Source organism: Camellia sinensis, chromosome 6 (genome assembly GCF_055761805.1).
Source record: "Camellia sinensis isolate YWXY chromosome 6, ASM5576180v1, whole genome shotgun sequence".
Classification (NCBI taxonomy): Eukaryota; Viridiplantae; Streptophyta; class Magnoliopsida; order Ericales; family Theaceae; genus Camellia; species Camellia sinensis.
In genome coordinates this window covers 203,993,695-204,011,129 of record NC_138966.1, presented here as the reverse complement: position 1 = coordinate 204,011,129, position 17,435 = coordinate 203,993,695, and the positions used below count along the sequence as shown (strand labels likewise).

At 38.5% G+C, this 17,435-nt stretch overlaps 1 protein-coding gene and 1 long non-coding RNA gene across 2 annotated transcripts; one reads left to right on the top strand and one right to left on the bottom strand.

Annotated features, from left to right (window-relative positions):
* Window positions 1-10,001: 10,001 nt before the first annotated feature.
* On the bottom strand, window positions 10,002-17,005 carry LOC114267409 (polygalacturonase At1g48100). Its single transcript, XM_028208438.2, has 6 exons — window positions 16,275-17,005; window positions 16,002-16,169; window positions 15,492-15,536; window positions 11,140-11,347; window positions 10,939-11,020; window positions 10,002-10,698 (listed from the first exon to the last, which is right to left on the bottom strand). Exons 1-6 carry the CDS (start codon window positions 16,668-16,670, stop codon window positions 10,197-10,199), a joined length of 1,401 nt encoding a protein of 466 aa, XP_028064239.2. The 5' UTR covers window positions 16,671-17,005; the 3' UTR covers window positions 10,002-10,196.
* On the top strand, window positions 14,024-14,466 carry LOC145792217 (uncharacterized). The gene is made up of 2 exons (XR_014331605.1): window positions 14,024-14,148; window positions 14,313-14,466. It is a non-coding gene; the product is annotated as an uncharacterized LOC145792217 (long non-coding RNA).
* Window positions 17,006-17,435: the final 430 nt, after the last annotated feature.

The window sequence follows — 17,435 nt, the reverse complement described above, 5'->3', positions numbered from 1 at the left end:
TGGCAAAATATTACCGCTTGCATTCGCTGTTGTCGACAGGGAGAGTTTGGAGTCTTGGTCGTTCTTCATTGCAAATATCAAGGAACATATTGTCATGGATCGACATGGATTGACTTTGATATCTGATCGAGCTGAGAGTATTTTAGCTGCTGTGACGCGGCATTGGCTGAATCCCTCGCTCCAATTTGTTAGATATCATCGGCACTGCCTTCGACATGTTTGTAGTAACTTTAACACTAAGTTCAAAAATAAAGAGCTCAAACAACTTCTATGGAAAGCAGGGAGTGCTCATCAACGACGGAAGTGTAATGGTTACTTACAACAAATACAGGCTATTGACCAAGAAGCCATCAATTGGGTTTACAAGATGAATCTTGAGGAGTGGGCCCTTTCATATGACGGTGGACATCGGTGGGGGGTATTGACCAGCAATGATGAAGAGTGTTTCAATAGCGTCTTGAAAGGTGCAAGGAACTTACCTATCTCAGCTATGGTTGAATTTACATTTCGGCGGCTCGTAAAATATTTTGACGAGATGGGAGCCCAAGCTGAAATAGATGTACGAAATGAGTTTCAATACCCTAGAGAGATGCAAAAAACTATTGAGGATGGCATCGCAAGGGCAAATACTTTCAGGTTGATATCATATGACAGGTTAGTTTGTAATATAAACTAAATTGTTGTTATTATGTTGTCAAGTTAAGTACACCTAAAAACATGAACTTGATTAATTTCTATTACAATTTTCTGATAGGCCACGCCACGTGTTTGAGGTGCAAACATCTTTTCGCCATGGACGAGGTCGGGGTGTGGGCAGAGGCAGAGGTCGAGGTCCAGCTGCAGATCGTGACGTAGTTGCACCAGATGAGGGAGTTTCATAGCTCACAGCAGTATCCGATCTGCAGGCACAGACAGGATCAGGGGCAGCAGATGTAGGAGAGGGGGGGTCACACTCACAGGCGCCACAGGCAGTCAGTGAAGAGCCACATGCAGGGGAGGGAGTGCCAGATATTCAGAGACTCTACCGCAGGAGACCGAAGAGGGAGGTCCACGGTCGAGGTTGTGGGACTGGGGGCAGGTTAGGGCATTAGCGGTTGTGATATGGACTGTATAGTTTTTCTTTTTTTTTGGTAATTGTTATAGTTTTTGTAAATCAAACTTGTACAACTGATGTAAATGTGTCATACTTATTTATTCGCAATTATAATTTCACAATTTTTTATTCTTACTTATATTGATGAATCACACAAATCTGTTTCACATCTCTACCTCTCTCTCATTATCCGTAGTCTGTGCATTATTTATAGTAATTTACGATTTTTCCTCAATTTTACAAATTGAGACAACCATTTATAAAATTGAAGTTTAAATAAATTTGAAGAATTAAATTATAAATCCTAAACCCTAAAATAAAAATAAATAAGGTAGCGTTTGGTAACGTTTACGTTTTTGGTTTATGTTTAGAAAAAAATTACAAACTGATTTTTGTTTATTTTTAGAAAAACATAAATTACAAACGCGTTTGGTTTGAACAAAATGTTTAAACAACCCATAAAAACATAAAATAAAAAATATGTTTGTTCATGCCTAAAAAATGTGTTTGTTCAAGCCTAAAAACAATTGAAATATCTCCCTTCATTGATAAGTCGTGGATAAGCATTACAAATTCATTACAACATAAATGGTTTGGTCATTCATCCAAACAATTTCATTCATTATCATCATCATCTGACATCTCAATATCAGATTCATACATAACATCCATGCTCCACGCGTAGTACTGGTGTGCATCATCAATTAACCCATCTTCGGCACGCTCATTTGCGGTCTTCATTAGTGAGGACCTTTGCAAACGTTGGGTCATGCGATTAACTTCGTCGTGGATACGATGCAATGCCCTTTGCAACAACTGTGGAGTGTCAGTTGGCATGCGCATGGCTAACCGGCGAGGAAATTTAATATTAACTTCATGACATAACTCAACGAGAACGTTTGCTCGAGTTATGTGAAATTCCCACTCAGCTCTCATGGTATTGACGGTGCCACGTGAGTAACGCAAATTTGGATTTAATGGGTATTGAAATTCATCTCCATCCGCAACCCAATAGCGACCCATTGCTGAATATAGATCAACCACCGTATATCTCATGATGATATCGCTCGAAATAGCTGTAAAACTTTTGTTGTGGTATGATGCGATATTTATACCATATATACACATGGTAGCTGTATGTATGAAATTATTGTAAACAACTATGACAACTATGCATCAACTTGATAGGAGTTGTCACTTCGACTTTTATGAATTGCATAATTTATTGTTATTTGAAAACAAAGAGTAACAAATTTGTGAAAAAATATTTCAAGAAATTAATAAATACATGAAAATACAAAAAATGTACTGAATGCTTGTATTTTTTTTTAATATTTTTGGTATTTAGTGAATTTTTAAAAGATTTTGTTTAGAATTTTTTTAATTTTTAAAAGATTTTGTGCCGCAGATGGTGTCAGCCTGGCTACTGTAAAAATGTAACTTTACCTTCTTTCAAATGGAAGTTGAAAATTAAGAGGTTGTTTGGGATGATCAAAATAAGTGTATTTTTTCCTCACATTACAATATTTTTCTACAATATATTTGTCTACCCATTGTTCAAACCACTTCTTGTTTAGAATTTTTTTAATTTTTAAAAGATTTTGTGCCGCAGATGGTGTCAGCCTGGCTACTGTAAAAATGTAACTTTACCTTCTTTCAAATGGAAGTTGAAAATTAAGAGGTTGTTTGGGATGATCAAAATAAGTGTATTTTTTCCTCACATTACAATATTTTTCTACAATATATTTGTCTACCCATTGTTCAAACCACTTCTTCTACAATATTTTTTACTTTTATGTATTTCTTAATTTGTTATTTTTTAACAATTTTTTATACTTTTTACGTGTATTGTAATGGTTATTAATTTATTGTTATTTTGTTCTGACACCCCCTCAAATTTTGTATGAATTGCATAATTCCAATGGGCACAGTAGGTAGGTATGTGACTTTGTGCAGCGATGCAGTGATGCATCTGATTTTGTGTAGTGATACGGTGATGCATGTGACTTTGTGCAGTGATGCAGTGATACATGTCACTTTATGCAGTGATGCAGTAATGCATGTGACTTTCTGACTTTGCCATGCTTCCTCACATTACGTGATGCATGTGACTTTCTGCAGCGCAACTTACATGCTTTGTTTTTTTCTCACATTTCAAAATTCATCTAAGTCACATTAAAACGACTGTGAAAAGAAGCAGAAAATGCTATTATGTTGGTGAAAAAAACATGATGGACGATTGTGTAATAACAATGAAAATGGGATGACTGTGAAGTTCATTAAGTGAAAATAAGATAAAATATAAGCTGCAAAGTTCCAATCGTGTTTACATATCAGGTGACCATTTTATTATTTTGAAAAAAAAAACAACGATAGTTTTGTAGGTCGAAGTGAGTTGGACAGTTATGTATTTACTTCATTTTGTTTCATAGTTGTTTATGAACAATATTACTTTAAAACAAAGAAAATTAAAGCCGTTGTTTCATTTTCTGATTTCAATTAAATTTTTTTAAAAACACCTAGACGTACTGAAATCGTCAATTCCAAGTGACTACTTACTGTATTACAAAAGTAAGCATGACAAAATAGTTTCATGTGGCGATGTGACAACTCACTGCATTTTGTTTTATTTGACAACTCACTGCTCGAATATGAAGGGATTGCATTGTGATTCTCTGGCCTACAATTATGATTTTATCTGACAACCACGTCCGTGACTACATCACAGGTACACAAAGTCACGGGTACTCAAAATTACATGAAATGAATAACATAAAATAATATCACGTGTATAACTTTGTCCATAGTGCCCTAGCACGCATTATCGTCACCAGGTCATCTCTAGTTAACCCCCACTATGATATCTATAAATACCCCAGTATGATGTTTGTTGAAGTCATAACAATAGTAATATATCTACAATTACTATTATTATTAAATTTTTTATTTCATCAACAATGTCTTCAAGAGGTGCAGGAAGTTCACGCCGGCAAAGAAATCCGAAAGTGTGGCTGCTACCTCCATTTACCTATGACTACAAGAGCGAAAAGTACTCGAGTCCGAAGGATTATTATGCTGGTATCCGAGCAGAATGGGCGTTCAGGGTAACGGAGCAAGAAGGATTGTATAATGATCTACGTAACTTTGGGGCACTGGTACCTCATCGTTGTTCATTGACCATGGCTAGACGAAATGTGAGTGACTATGAAAAAGCAGTTAGCAGAATTAAGAAGGAGAACAACAGAATGTTGATGCGGAGATGTCGACATTTCATGCTTCAGCTAGCCACTGAAATGGCAGAAGCAAGCAACAGAGATTTGACAGTGATTGAGCGAAATAATGTCTTAAACAATGAAAAATATCTCTCTGACTACTACATGTCAGATGAGGAATAAGAAATCAAACACCATTATCTTTCATATATGTTTGTATGTACGTTGTGTCGTATGTTCGTTACTGGAGTGTAAGACAATGTTGTTGTTCATCTTACGTACGGATCTATTTCAAGTATTTGTTTTATGAACCTGAAGTTTATGACATAACTACATTTATAATAATTTACAGTTATTAGTTCATAACTTTCTTTACTGAATTGCAATGAGTTAATGAATGTTCTGGATTAATGAATGGATTAATGTGCGGATCAATTATGTGAATAATTAAAACACATAAAACAGAACAGGTAGCTCGGTGAAAAACTTTCCTTAACTGCACCTCGTTAAATAGGGATCCTCTACGTAAAGAATTTCAATCTCCATCAGGAAAGAAAAAAGAGTCACCCTCCAATTCTTGTAAGTCTAGTACAAATGATGACTCTGGTAAGGAATGGGGGGTTGACAGAAAACTAAACTCGGTGAAACGAACTACTGCCTTCAATAACACATAAAATAGAGGAGGTAGGTCGGTGAAAAGCTTCCCGTAACTGGGCCTCGTCAAAGGCATTTTACTCTACGTAAATAATTTCAATATCTATCAAAGAAGAAAGAGTCGCATTCTAATTCCTGGAAGTCCAGTAAAAATGATGACTCTGGTAAGGAATGGGGGGTTGACATAAAACTAAACTTCGGGGGCTGGACAAACAGGCTCAAAACCAAGTGGTTAGTCCAGTTGGGGGACTAATAAAGTTCAGACAAACGAACTACCGCCTTCAATAACACATAAAATAGAACAGGTAGCTCGGTGAAAAGCTTCCCTTAACTGCGCCTCGTTAAATAGGGATTCTCTACATAAAGAATTTCAATCTCCATCAGGAAAGAAGAAAGAGTCACCTTCCAATTCTTGTAAGTCCAGTACAAATGATGAATCTGGTAAGGAATGGGGGGTTGACAGAAAATTAAACTCGGTGAAACGAACTACCGCCTTCAATAACACATAAAACAGAAGAGGTAGGTCGGTGAAAAGCTTCCCGTAACTGGGCCTCGTCAAATACGGATCCTCTACGTAAACTATTTCAATATCCATCAGGAAAGAAGAAAGAGTCGCATTCTAATTCCTGGAAGTCCAGTAAAAATGATTACTCTGGTAAGGAATGGGGGGTTGACATAAAACTAAACTTCGGGGACTGGACAAACAGGCTCAAAACCAAGTGGTTGGTCCAGTTGGGGGACTAATAAAGTTCAGACAAACGAACTACCGCCTTCAATAACACATAAAGCAGAACATGTAGCTCGGTAAAAAGCTTGCCTTAACTGCGCCTCGTTAAATAGGGATCCTCTACGTAAAGAATTTCAATCTCCATCAGGAAAGAAGAAAGAGTCACCTTCCAATTCTTGTAAGTCCAGTACAAATGATGACTCTGGTAAGGAATGGGGGGTTGACAGAAAATTAAACTCGGTGAAACGAACTATCGCCTTCAATAACACATAAAACAGAAGAGGTAGGTCGGTGAAAAGCTTCCCGTAACTGGGCCTCGTCAAATACGGATCCTCTACGTAAAGAATTTCAATATCCACCAGGAAAGAAGAAAGAGTCGCATTCTAATTCCTGGAAGTCCAGTAAAAATGATGACTCTGGTAAGGAATGGGGGGTTGACATAAAACTAAACTTCGGGGGCTGGACAAACAGGCTCAAAACCAAGTGGTTGGTCCAGTTGGGGGACTAATAAAGTTCAGACAAACGAACTACCGCCTTCAATAACACATAAAACAGAACAGGTAGCTCGGTAAAAAGCTTGCCTTAACTGCGCCTCGTTAAATAGGGATCCTCTACGTAAAGAATTCCAATCTCTATCAGGGAAAAAGAAAGAGTCACCTTCCAATTCTTGTAAGTCCAGTACAAATGATGACTCTAGTAAGGAATGGGGGGTTGACAGAAAACTAAACTTCGGGGGCTGGACAAACAAGCTCAAACCCAAGTGGTTGGTCCAGTTGGGGGACTAAGTTTAAAACCCAATTGGTTTTATTTGATTTGGTTGGGATGAATCACTATTTAGAATTAATTGTACCCAAACTGATTGTTTTTTGCACATTTTTGAAGATATTGACGATTCTCTTAGTATAGAAACTAGAATTGTTATCAGTTCTAATGACGCTGATTTGTTAATTTTCGGATTTATACCCAAAGAGAACAACACTTCCGAAATTACTGTGTAACACCAGTTTTCCAGACAGATTTGAATGTACCACTTTTCTGGACAGATTTGAATGCACCATGATATTCATAAACATTGCTGGCCAAGTACTCCTACATAACCCACGTTTCACTCACAAGATTCACCATTCTTTTAAAGTTGATTTCAAAAGTTGAGATTGTAAATGTTTCCCAAAATATTACAAATCGAATATTCAAAAGTTGATTTTAAAATAATTCCAAATGACAATAGAAATTCAAATAGTCATACTTTTCCCGTTGATAGAAATAGTAGGTCGTAACAACGAATGATACATAGCTAAGTGAAACACAACATTGCCTACATAAGCTTCATTTTTTAAAACATAGAGTAGTCAAATCGTGGAGAGACTTGTCATTGCGAAGTCATGTGACCTGGTGCATAGGCTTTGGTTTTCTCGATATTTTGCTCGATTATTTGATACACAGTGACAACTCATCTCTTATTGATATATGTGGGATTCTCAATTCAGAAAGTCACATGGCAACAGTAAATTCACTGATTTACCTTACAGTGAGCATGCCCTTATTTTGTCCGTATATGCAAATGGATTGTCAAGTCATGTGACTTGGTGCACAAGCTTTGGTCAAGTTGATGTTTTGCTCGATTTTTTAATTACAGCGACAACTCATCTCTTATTGATATATGTGGGATTCTCAATTCAGAATGTCACATGGCAACAGTGACTTCACTGATTTACCTTACAGTCAGCATGCCTTTATTTTGTCCGTATATGCAGATGGATTGTCAAGTCACGTGACTTCGTACACAGTATTTGTTTTTCTCTGTTTTTTCAGTCTAGTGACACTCATACCTTGTTCATATATGTGGGATTGTGATGCAGAGGCATCTTTCTAAAGCCGTTCATAACCAACTATATAAATGGCTAAAGGTGAAGACACAATCTTACAACTCATTTTGCTCTATGAAATTGTCATTTATTTGTTTTAAAAAATTAGCATGGCTACATGGTTCATGGGAGGGAGTGGGAATAGCAGAGGTGGTAGGAACTTGCAAAGGGGTGACAGTTCACGACGAGGAGGGGGAAGGGGAAGTGGCAATGCTAAAGATGAAACACCATTTCCTTTGTTAGATGCCTCTTGTGCTTATCATGATAGGTTTGGGAAGCGACATTTTGTCATGCCTAAATACTATCGAGATCCATGTGGTTTGGTGGAGGATCCATCAGATAATCAAACAGGATATGGTTTAGCAAACGCTAGACTTCTGAAGTGGCCTGCACTATTTATAGAGCTAGTGCAAATGGAAAGATTATGTCGGGAAAATCGACTGAAGGTGCCAAAAGCACGTTCTATTGAGATCCAAAACGAAGATCTTGATAATGTTGATCGACTATGTGAAAGACTACAACGTGAGATTTCTCAAATGCGCCGTAGGTTAGCCTGCGATATGCAACTATACATAGTTAAGAAGGATGCCCAGAAGAACATAACAGAACCAAATGTTGCGGCTATCAACGGTATCATGGAGGATCCTGAGCTTGTCTCTGATACTGAGCTTTCGGATTATTCAGACTCTGAGTCACTTGCCGATTTAAGCGCGAATTAGGTGTTAATGTCTACACTTCGGCAATATTAGGTCATGCATTAATATGTAATGTCTGTGTTAGGGTAAGTATAACTGTTATGTTATGTTTATGTTTATGTATTGTGTCTGTCAAATGTTGCGGCTATTAATATGCAATATTAGGTCATGAATTAGGTGTTTGTCTGTCTAACTGTTATGTTTATGTATTGTGTGTTCAGTTCAGGATGTCCAGGATGTATGTAATGTGTGTTCAGTTCATGGTGTGCAGAATGTATTTTTGTGGGAGAATTATGTCTGTACTACCTATGTAACTGAAAACTATTACATTTGCAACTTCAGTTATGTTGTTTTCATGCTTGTATGAGTATTTAGTAAATTAGTGACTTCGTATATTATGTATTAAGATTTATTACAAAAATGTTGACAAAATTTATTTTAGGAGCTCTCGTTGTGGCCTTCGTCTTCTTGGCCTACTCCGCGGTGGTCTTCGCGTCTCACTCTTCGTCGTTGCTCGTCGAGCTGCACAGTGTGTGGGTGTGCTTCGGACTGTAGAGCATGCATATCACTTTCTAACCCATAACAAAGACGAAACAAAAAAATAAATTTTTTTTAATGAAAACGGGTACAAAACGGTTTTACTAAACTGGTTTTCTGAATTACATTCTCAACTTCTAACCCAAAACAAAGACAAAAGGATTAATATATATGTATATTTAAATGAAAACAACTTTCGTAAAGCCAAAATAATTTTCTGAATAACACCTTCTAACTCAAAACAAAGACAAAAGAAGAAAAAAAAAATTACATGAAAAACGACTTTAGTAAAGCAAAAAAAAAAATTTATTATTTACATTATCACCTTCTAACCCAAAACAAACACAAAACAATAAACAAAAAAAATTTACATGAAAACGGCTTTAGTAAAGACCAAAAAAATTTTTGAATTACATTTTCTAAACCAAAACAAAGACAAAAGAAAAAATAAAAAATTTAACATGAGAACGGCTTCAGTACAGTCAAACAAAATTTATAAATTGCATTATCACCGAAACAATGACAACAGAAAAAAATATTTACAAAAAAAAATTAAATCTAATTTAAATGAACAGTGAAAGTGTGGTTTCAATCCATGCTTACAATAGTGAACAGTGAAACCATGACTTTTGTAAATGAACTTGATTGGCTTAATAATATCTAAATGAATATGATTTTAAAATTATATATATGAAAAATATTATGTAAAATAAATATATGAAAAGAGGTTTTTCTCATATTATGTAAAATTTCTGAATTACACATTCTAAACCAAAACAAAAACAAAAACAAAAGAAAAAAAAAAAAAATTTTAACATGACAATGGCTTTAAAGCCAATAAAATTTTATGAATCACATTATCACCAAAACAATGACACCAGGAAAGAAATGGGCATTGAAACAGTTTAAACGCTATTCTAAATAGCGTTTTTTTCAAAATTAAAATCGCTATTTGCAATAGCGTTTTATTCAGAACTGAACTCGCTAGTTGTAATAGCGTTTTCTTTATAAAACAAATCCGCAAAAATCAGCAAATGAAGCGCTATTCATAATAGCGTTTTATAATTCAGGTTTAAAATCGCTATTCAGAACAGCGTTTTCTTAATTAAAATCGCGATTCACAATAGCACCTTAACTATTAATCAAATTTTGGCCTCCAAACAGTTAAAGCCCGATTTGTAATAGCACTTTAGCTTAGTTTGGAAATTCCGTCAAAACTAGCCCTGAAACTGCTACTGCATTTCAATTATTATAATGTAAAAATCCAATCCAAACAGACCCTGTTTCTACAACACCTTCATCGCCCAATAAGGGAAACATATTCCCAAAAGGGATGGAGCCTAAAATAACAATCAAGACCCATAAACAAAACAATGGCTCTTGGGCTTTTTACAATGTATATATATAGCTATACTAACAACCATATGTGGAAACCTCTGCCAATGAGTCCGGCTCTCCATCTTGTAAGCAATCAATGGGAGGTATTGTCAATGTCTCCTGAATTCCATAAGAGTTCCAACAAAAAGGGTCATCCACTAATTCCCCCTCATGTGGAAGAAGCTCAACCTCGGACATGGTTATGTTCGTGCAGGGCACCGTGTCGCTGCAAGCGAAGTGAATTGGAGGGCTGTGCACATCGTACGTGCCCTTTATGTTCCTGTAGGACACATCGGTCAAGTAAACTGCTGAGGTCTGGTTTCGGCAAGCCTTGGTCAAGCAGTAGTACTGGTCTATGATTATGCAGTTCCTCACATTGTTCATTTCAATGTTCTCGAATGATATGCCTGATACTGAGCCAGTCCCGCCTTGCCAGGTCTTGATCCTGACCCCGTTGTCTGAGTCTTTTATCATTGTGTTGCGGACTGTTATGTTGGAAACACATGCCTGGGAATTGTGCACACCAAGGCTTCCAATGCTGCAGAAAACAGAGTTTATATATGTTATGATCTGGATTAATGTAAAGTATATCTACTACTGTGTTGGGCTAGTTGCTTGGGTACTTGGGATGCACTTCAAATCAAATTGTAATTGGAGGTCACTATTGAATCACATCCTTTTGTATTAAAATTCGTTATAACTAATTTTGTTGCTTTTGTTTGCATATCATTACTCAAAATTGTGTACGTAAATTTTGGGTAAAGAATTAATGATATACCTGATCCCGTGACTGGGACCGCAAGTGACACCATCAATGTCAACATTGGAACACCCTGGTCCAATCGAAATGCAATCATCCCCTGTTAAAATCAGAGTGAACCCCATTGAGCTATGGTGGCAAAAAAATCACAATAATAACTGTTGAAACAATAACAGCGTGCAGTGCAAGGCAGGGCAGGGCAGGGCTTTGAGTCGGTACCATTGCCTATCACAGAGTTGTATATGCCAACATGCTTGGTGCCCTCGATGTGGATGCCATCAGTGTTTGGGCTAAGCTTAGGTGAAGATATGAACAACTTCTCTATCAGCACTCCCGTGCAGCTGTCAAATTTCATATGGAACTGGGGACTATTTTGGATTCGTAGCCCACTTACCACCAGATTGGAGCTCATGAAGAAGTGAATTAACTGTTTTAAGAAATTAAGTTCGTCAATTCAACTGTAAAAATATATGTATTATTATTGATTGATTACAAGATTGTTGTGTATCTGTATATTGATTACAACTCCTATATATAGAAGAGAAGGTAGCAGATTGTGGTGGTGCTGGTAGGGGGTGAAGTGGAGGTGGTAGGTAGAGTTGAGTGTGTTAGGTGAAGTGGAGGTGGTAGGTGGAGTACAATTTACATTTACAATTTACATTAACAGCCCCCCTCAAACTCAAGGAGGATAGGCACTAGCCAACTTGAGTTTGGAGAGAGTCACAAAACAGAAAAATAAACTGATAAATAAAACAGGATAGGAGACACGGTATGGTCGTGTCAGACCGATGTAGCAGACAGTTTATGGGGTCATGTCGGACCGTTGTGGCAGACAGTTTACGGGGTCATGTCGGACCGTTGTAGCAGACACTGTGTGGTCGTGTCAGACCGATGTAGAAGACAGTTTATGGGGTCATGTCGGACCGATGTAGCAGGACAGTTTACGGGGTCATGTCGGACCGGTGTAGAAGACAGTTTACGGGGTCATGTCGGACCGTTGTAGCAGACAGTTTACGGGGTCATGTCGGACCGATGTAGCAGACACTGTGTGGTCGTGTCAGACCGTTGTAGAAGACAGTTTATGGGGTCATGTCGGACCGTTGTAGAAGACAGTTTATGGGGTCATGTTGGACCATTGTAGAAGCTGACCGGAATCAATGTCGGGACAGTTTATGGGGTCATGTCGGACCGTTGTAGAATGTTGTGGTGGTGTACCAAGGGGGCGACTTAGGGAGTGCGCCATGGGGTGGCTTGGGTGGTTCGCAGGGTGTGTAACCGTGCTCACCATGATATATGTATAACCCCCCCTCAAACTCAAATAGGTGTGAAGATAGAAACCTATTTGAGGTTGAAACAAAGGGATTGATAAAGCTGGCCGGTGTAGAAGACACTGTATGAGTGTGTATATAGGCTGCCCAAAAAAAAATATACATGGATGTAGATATCGAGCCCTCAAAAGTCGTGCCCTCAAAAGGTGTGCCCGTACCCTCAAAAGGCGTGCCATCAAAAGGCGTGCCCGAATGCATCAAAAGGCGTGCCATGAAAAGGCGTGCCAGGTTGTCGGCGAGAAGAGGCGCGCGATGCGCGTGGCTGCCTCGGCTATTTAACCAAGACGGAGCTGAGGCCGAGGCAGAGGCTGAGACAAGAAACTGAGAGAAACCTCTGAAGAATTCTGCGTTGTGCTGAGAGAGAGAGGCTGTAACACTGTTGTGCGAGAGAAAATGGCCTCGTCTTCCCGTGGGCTGCTTACCCTCTTTCCCGACCTCAACGAGTCTACAGGAGAGAGAACTGGTGCGGTGGCCAGTGAACCGCAACCAAACACTGCTGGGTTTGCTCCGCTGAACTTTCCGATGCGGTCTGTGGAGCAAAAAATGGCGGTGCAGTCGGATGTGGAAGCCAATCAGTATACGTTGAAGGCATGTGTGGAGTCCATGACGGCGGTCACAAATCTGTCGCACCGGCTACAGAGTAGGACAAATGAGGTGCAGCAGTTAAACTCCCAGCTGGCTCTGCTCCAACGCATGTATAAGGATGCGCGAGCAGAGATGAGCGTGCTAAGGGCAGAAAACAAGGAGCTAAAGCGGAAGGCCACCGTGATGTTCCGATTTGGAGGGCCACCATATGCTGTAGTGGAGGAGCAGGGAGGAGGCAACTTGCTTGGGGGTCTAGGAAGCACGGAGGCAACACCGTCAAGGGCCGCGCAGGACGGAGGCAAGAAGAAGAGACCGGCGGCAGAGTAGATAAGAAAAACTCCCGCCTGTGGATGTGGTGTTTGTTTTTGTTGTTGTTGTTGTTTTTTTTTTTTTTTTTTTTTTTTTTTTTTTTTTATGTAAAAATGTGATCGGGGTTGATCCCGGAGAGGAATAAAATATGATTTGTTGTGCAAATTTGTAAATTGTTGTTGATGTTGTTTTTTTTTTTTTTTTTTTTTTTTTTTTTTTTTTTAATGAAAAAAAAAAGAAATAAATAAATAAAATAAAAGAAAGAAAGGAGAGTGCAAAAGGGGGACACTGCCAGCGGAAAACATGTGCTGCCGGGTGAGGTCGGCAGGTTTTGTTTTTTTTTTTTTTTTTTTTTTTTTTTTTTAATAATGACGAAAAATAAAATAAAATAAAGAAAAGGAAAGTGGGGAGAGCACCAACTAAAAAATATAATTGGGCGGTGGATGGGTCAGAGAGAGAGTAAAGGGCAGCATGATGATTTGATATAATAATAATAGTAATAAAAAAATAAAACTTTAGACCATAGAGAAACAGGGTGAAACAGAGGGCAGCTGGCAGGAAATTGAACACTTGGAAGATGGGAAAAGAATAGGCATTGCAGCTTGAATACGCCACCGAATTGAGTCGGGCAATTGCATGCGATCCAAGTGAAGAAAGGGCAAAAGCGGCGAAGAAGGGGATAAAGGAGAGTCTACTGACGCCGAGGTTTTACACCATGGATTTTGATGAAATGGAGATGCTGTTTGACACGGAGATTAATAAGAAGCTGAATCAGGAGGAGTTTGAAGCTTTGTTGCAGGAATTCAAGACGGATTACAATCAGACGCATTTTATGAGGAACAAGGAGTTCAAGGAGGCTGCTGATCAGATGCAGGGCGGAGCTCCTGCAGGAACTGGCGGCAATGGCCGCAGTGGGCGGCGGAGACGGCGAGGGCGAGTAGGCGGGTTCTGCCGTGGACGACGAGGTTGGTCACGAGAAATTGCTCGGCGTGGAAAGGAAGGGAAGGTATTTACTCCACTTTTGAAAACTTGATCTGGATCGACAAAGAGCTTGTGATCAGGGTGAAAAATAAGTGAAAGAAGCTCTCCAAGTGTAGATAGATCATCAGCCACAAGCTCACTTTTTTTTTTTTTTTTTTTTTTTTTTTTTTTTTAAATTTGTTTTGGAAGAGCCCAGTCCTACAACATGGCAGAGAGACCCAACATACACACCCCGGAGAGAGAGAGAAAGACCATGCCCGAGGGAGGGGCTAGGACAGTGACTGAGATAGAGGAAGCTAGGGTATGTGTAGAGGTCCGGCGGGCGGCCAAGGCGAGACTGCCGCCCGCCGGTGAAGCAGAATAATCAGGTTCTTAACCTTGCTCTGATACCATGTAAAAATATATGTATTATTATTGATTGATTACAAGATTGTTGTGTATCTGTATATTGATTACAACTCCTATATATAGAAGAGAAGGTAGCAGATTGTGGTGGTGCTGGTAGGGGGTGAAGTGGAGGTGGTAGGTAGAGTTGAGTGTGTTAGGTGAAGTGGAGGTGGTAGGTGGAGTACAATTTACATTTACAATTTACATTAACATCAACAAAGACTAAAATGAAACCAGACTCAATTTTTTTTATGAAGTCAGTGTTTTCAAAACACAGTTTTAGAGTTGAACTTGTGTTCTGAAACTTCATTAAAATAGTGTTTTGATAACACAAACTGATTTGCTGCCAAAAAAAAAAAAAAAATTGAAGCTATATTTTGAAAACTTCATTGAAACACGATTTCATGAAACAACATGACTCTGAGAAATAAATTTAAAGCTACTTGAGCTTGAGAGTTCTATTTCAAAAACAACTTGCATTTGAAAAAGACAGAGAAAAAAAAAAGAACTCAGAGAGTAATGTTGTTGCAGTTATGCTTTTAACTTCAAATGATGTACCAAATTTTCTACAAAAAATGTGTGGGACTCACAGAAACCCACACCCATGTGAAAGGTTTGGTAGAAAATTTAGTAGATTATTTGGAGTTTATAGCATTTTCCATGTTGTTGACACCAAAATGTGCACAATATTAATGTAGTACAAGTTATTTTAATAACTTTTTGACTTTCTATGAAGAGATGTGTAGAAAAATAAAGATACTTATAATAATTTTTTGATTAAAATAGATACTCTCCAAACAAGGCCCGACAACACTCCACTCAAAATGAATGGAACCCGCCCTACAATCCATTCAAGATGACTTCAGTGTTGCCGCCTCTCCATTCGATGCAGATTTGGCGTCCGTTGGCATTGTTGGACAAGAAAATCTCTATGATTGATTGAGTAAAAGCCAGAACTGAGTGTTGGGCACTTTTACTCACAGTGGGGCTATCGCATGGTCCAGGCAAGGTTGACCCATTGGGACCCTGAAATGGCCATGTCAAATAAATTTAGTGGCATTTCATTTTCATCATTTGAGTGGATCACAAATTGGAACTAGCAGATGACAAGATGATGTTGATTGTACGATTCTAGAATTAAAGTCGAACAGATCAAAAAATAAAGGGCAAATTACATATATCCCCCGAGGTTTGGCCAAATTACAGATACTCCTCTGTGGTTTGAGAAATTACAAATTTCCCCCTGAATGCTATATTTGCATAACAAATTAGGGGTTAATTTGTTATGAAATTTAAACCTCATGGGACAAATTGTTATGAAATACAAACCTTAGGGGGCGGGATGTAATTTCCGAAATCTCAGGGGTATCTGTAATTTAGCCAAACTTCAAGGGAGGTATATGCAATTGGCCCAAAAATAAAACAAAAAACTGGGTTTAATCCAAAAGAGTAAATTAGAGGAAAAAAATAGAAGAATATGAATAAAATTACCCGGTGAGGTTTGCAAGGGAGTTCCCACCACTGCTCACCATTCCCTTCAATGGTTCCAGTTCCAGTGAATGTCATTTGATCGAGCCGGTAAAACACAAGCCATTCCCTATTGCTGTCTGATTTTGGCCAGCAATCCGGTCCATTAGGCGGCATTAGTACCCCATCCACCTTTTCACATTCACAAAATTTGAGAAAATTTACATACCAGCCTTCCATGAAACATTCTATACTTAAATGAGAAGAAGAAACAGTGAGATTTCTTAAAATACTTACTTGAAACACTAGTCCAGGCTTACATGGGCCTGAAAATATTGTTGAAGTAATCATGAATATGTAGTTTGAGGGAGCCAAAAGAACACCAGATTCAATATCACAGGCTGCTTTCCATGCTGCCCTGAATGCAGCAGTATCATCAGCCGAACCATCTCCGATCGCTCCAAATGATGTCACGTCGAAAATGCAATCTGAGCTGGAATTACCAGGTTCGTTTGTGTCCGATTGAACGGGGGAATAAGCAGGAGATTGAGATACAGGGTCTTGAGAACTAAGAGCATAAACAGAGGGCCCTTTGTGCTCCTTGTGAAAATGGGCTCTGCCTTCCACGTTGCTCGAGTTTTGGGAAAGTGCTATGGTAATTACAATGATCAAATGCCAATGAGTTTGCTCCATATGAAGTAATGGCTTGCTCGCTATTTTGCAATCTCTAACAATATGAAGTATATCAGAATATGGGAGTATAGAAAGCCCAAGTTTTATAATTTTCTCTGGAAAGTGATAGAAAATTCCACCTTAAAAGGGAAGAGAGGGGAGAAAAGATGGAGGAGTTCACAGTTGGGAGTCTCAATAAATGGTCAGGCAAGTGGCCAGGACCAGTTGAAGTGAAGTAGAGGTTGTAAATTTGTACTCAAAAAGTGACTCAAACACACAGTTCTCACTCATTCAACATGTTGACACCTGTCAAGTTCCTGTTGATACAACAGTCATTGTCCCTAGGAATTCTCTTCAACGGAGCAGTAGTGCAACTTGCCTTTAACATACAAAATACTTGACAGACCGAGATTTACCAAATTTACTTGTGGATCAACCTTAGTGCTGACAAACGAAAAAGAAAACAAAAACACTGCGCGCCCACAAAGTTTACCCACACGAACCGATATCTCACAAAATGTTTGCATCATGCAAAGATTTTGTGAGACATCGGTGCATTATGTGTGTGTTGTAACCTCCTCCTGGTTGCTTGAAAAGAAAATCCCTCATTTGATTTGTTGTACTGGTTTGTATTTTGATTATTGTAATTTATTATCTTATCTTATCAATGCCATTTCAAAATTTGAAGAGTTCCTCTCATGGAAGCAAATGCATTAGAACAAAGATTTCTGCATATAAACGTGGCCTGTTTATTTTTAAAAGGTAGAATATGGGAAATTCGTAGTG

Coding starts and splice junctions, on each gene's coding strand:
- LOC114267409 (XM_028208438.2), bottom strand. CDS start 16,670: ATGGAGCAAACTCATTGGCATTTGATCATTGTAATTACCATAGCACTT. Junction 11,021..11,139: donor CAACTCTGTGATAGGCAATG/GTACCGACTCAA, acceptor TGATTTTAACAG/GGGATGATTGCATTTCGATT. Junction 10,699..10,938: donor GGTCCCAGTCACGGGATCAG/GTATATCATTAA, acceptor TGTTTTCTGCAG/CATTGGAAGCCTTGGTGTGC.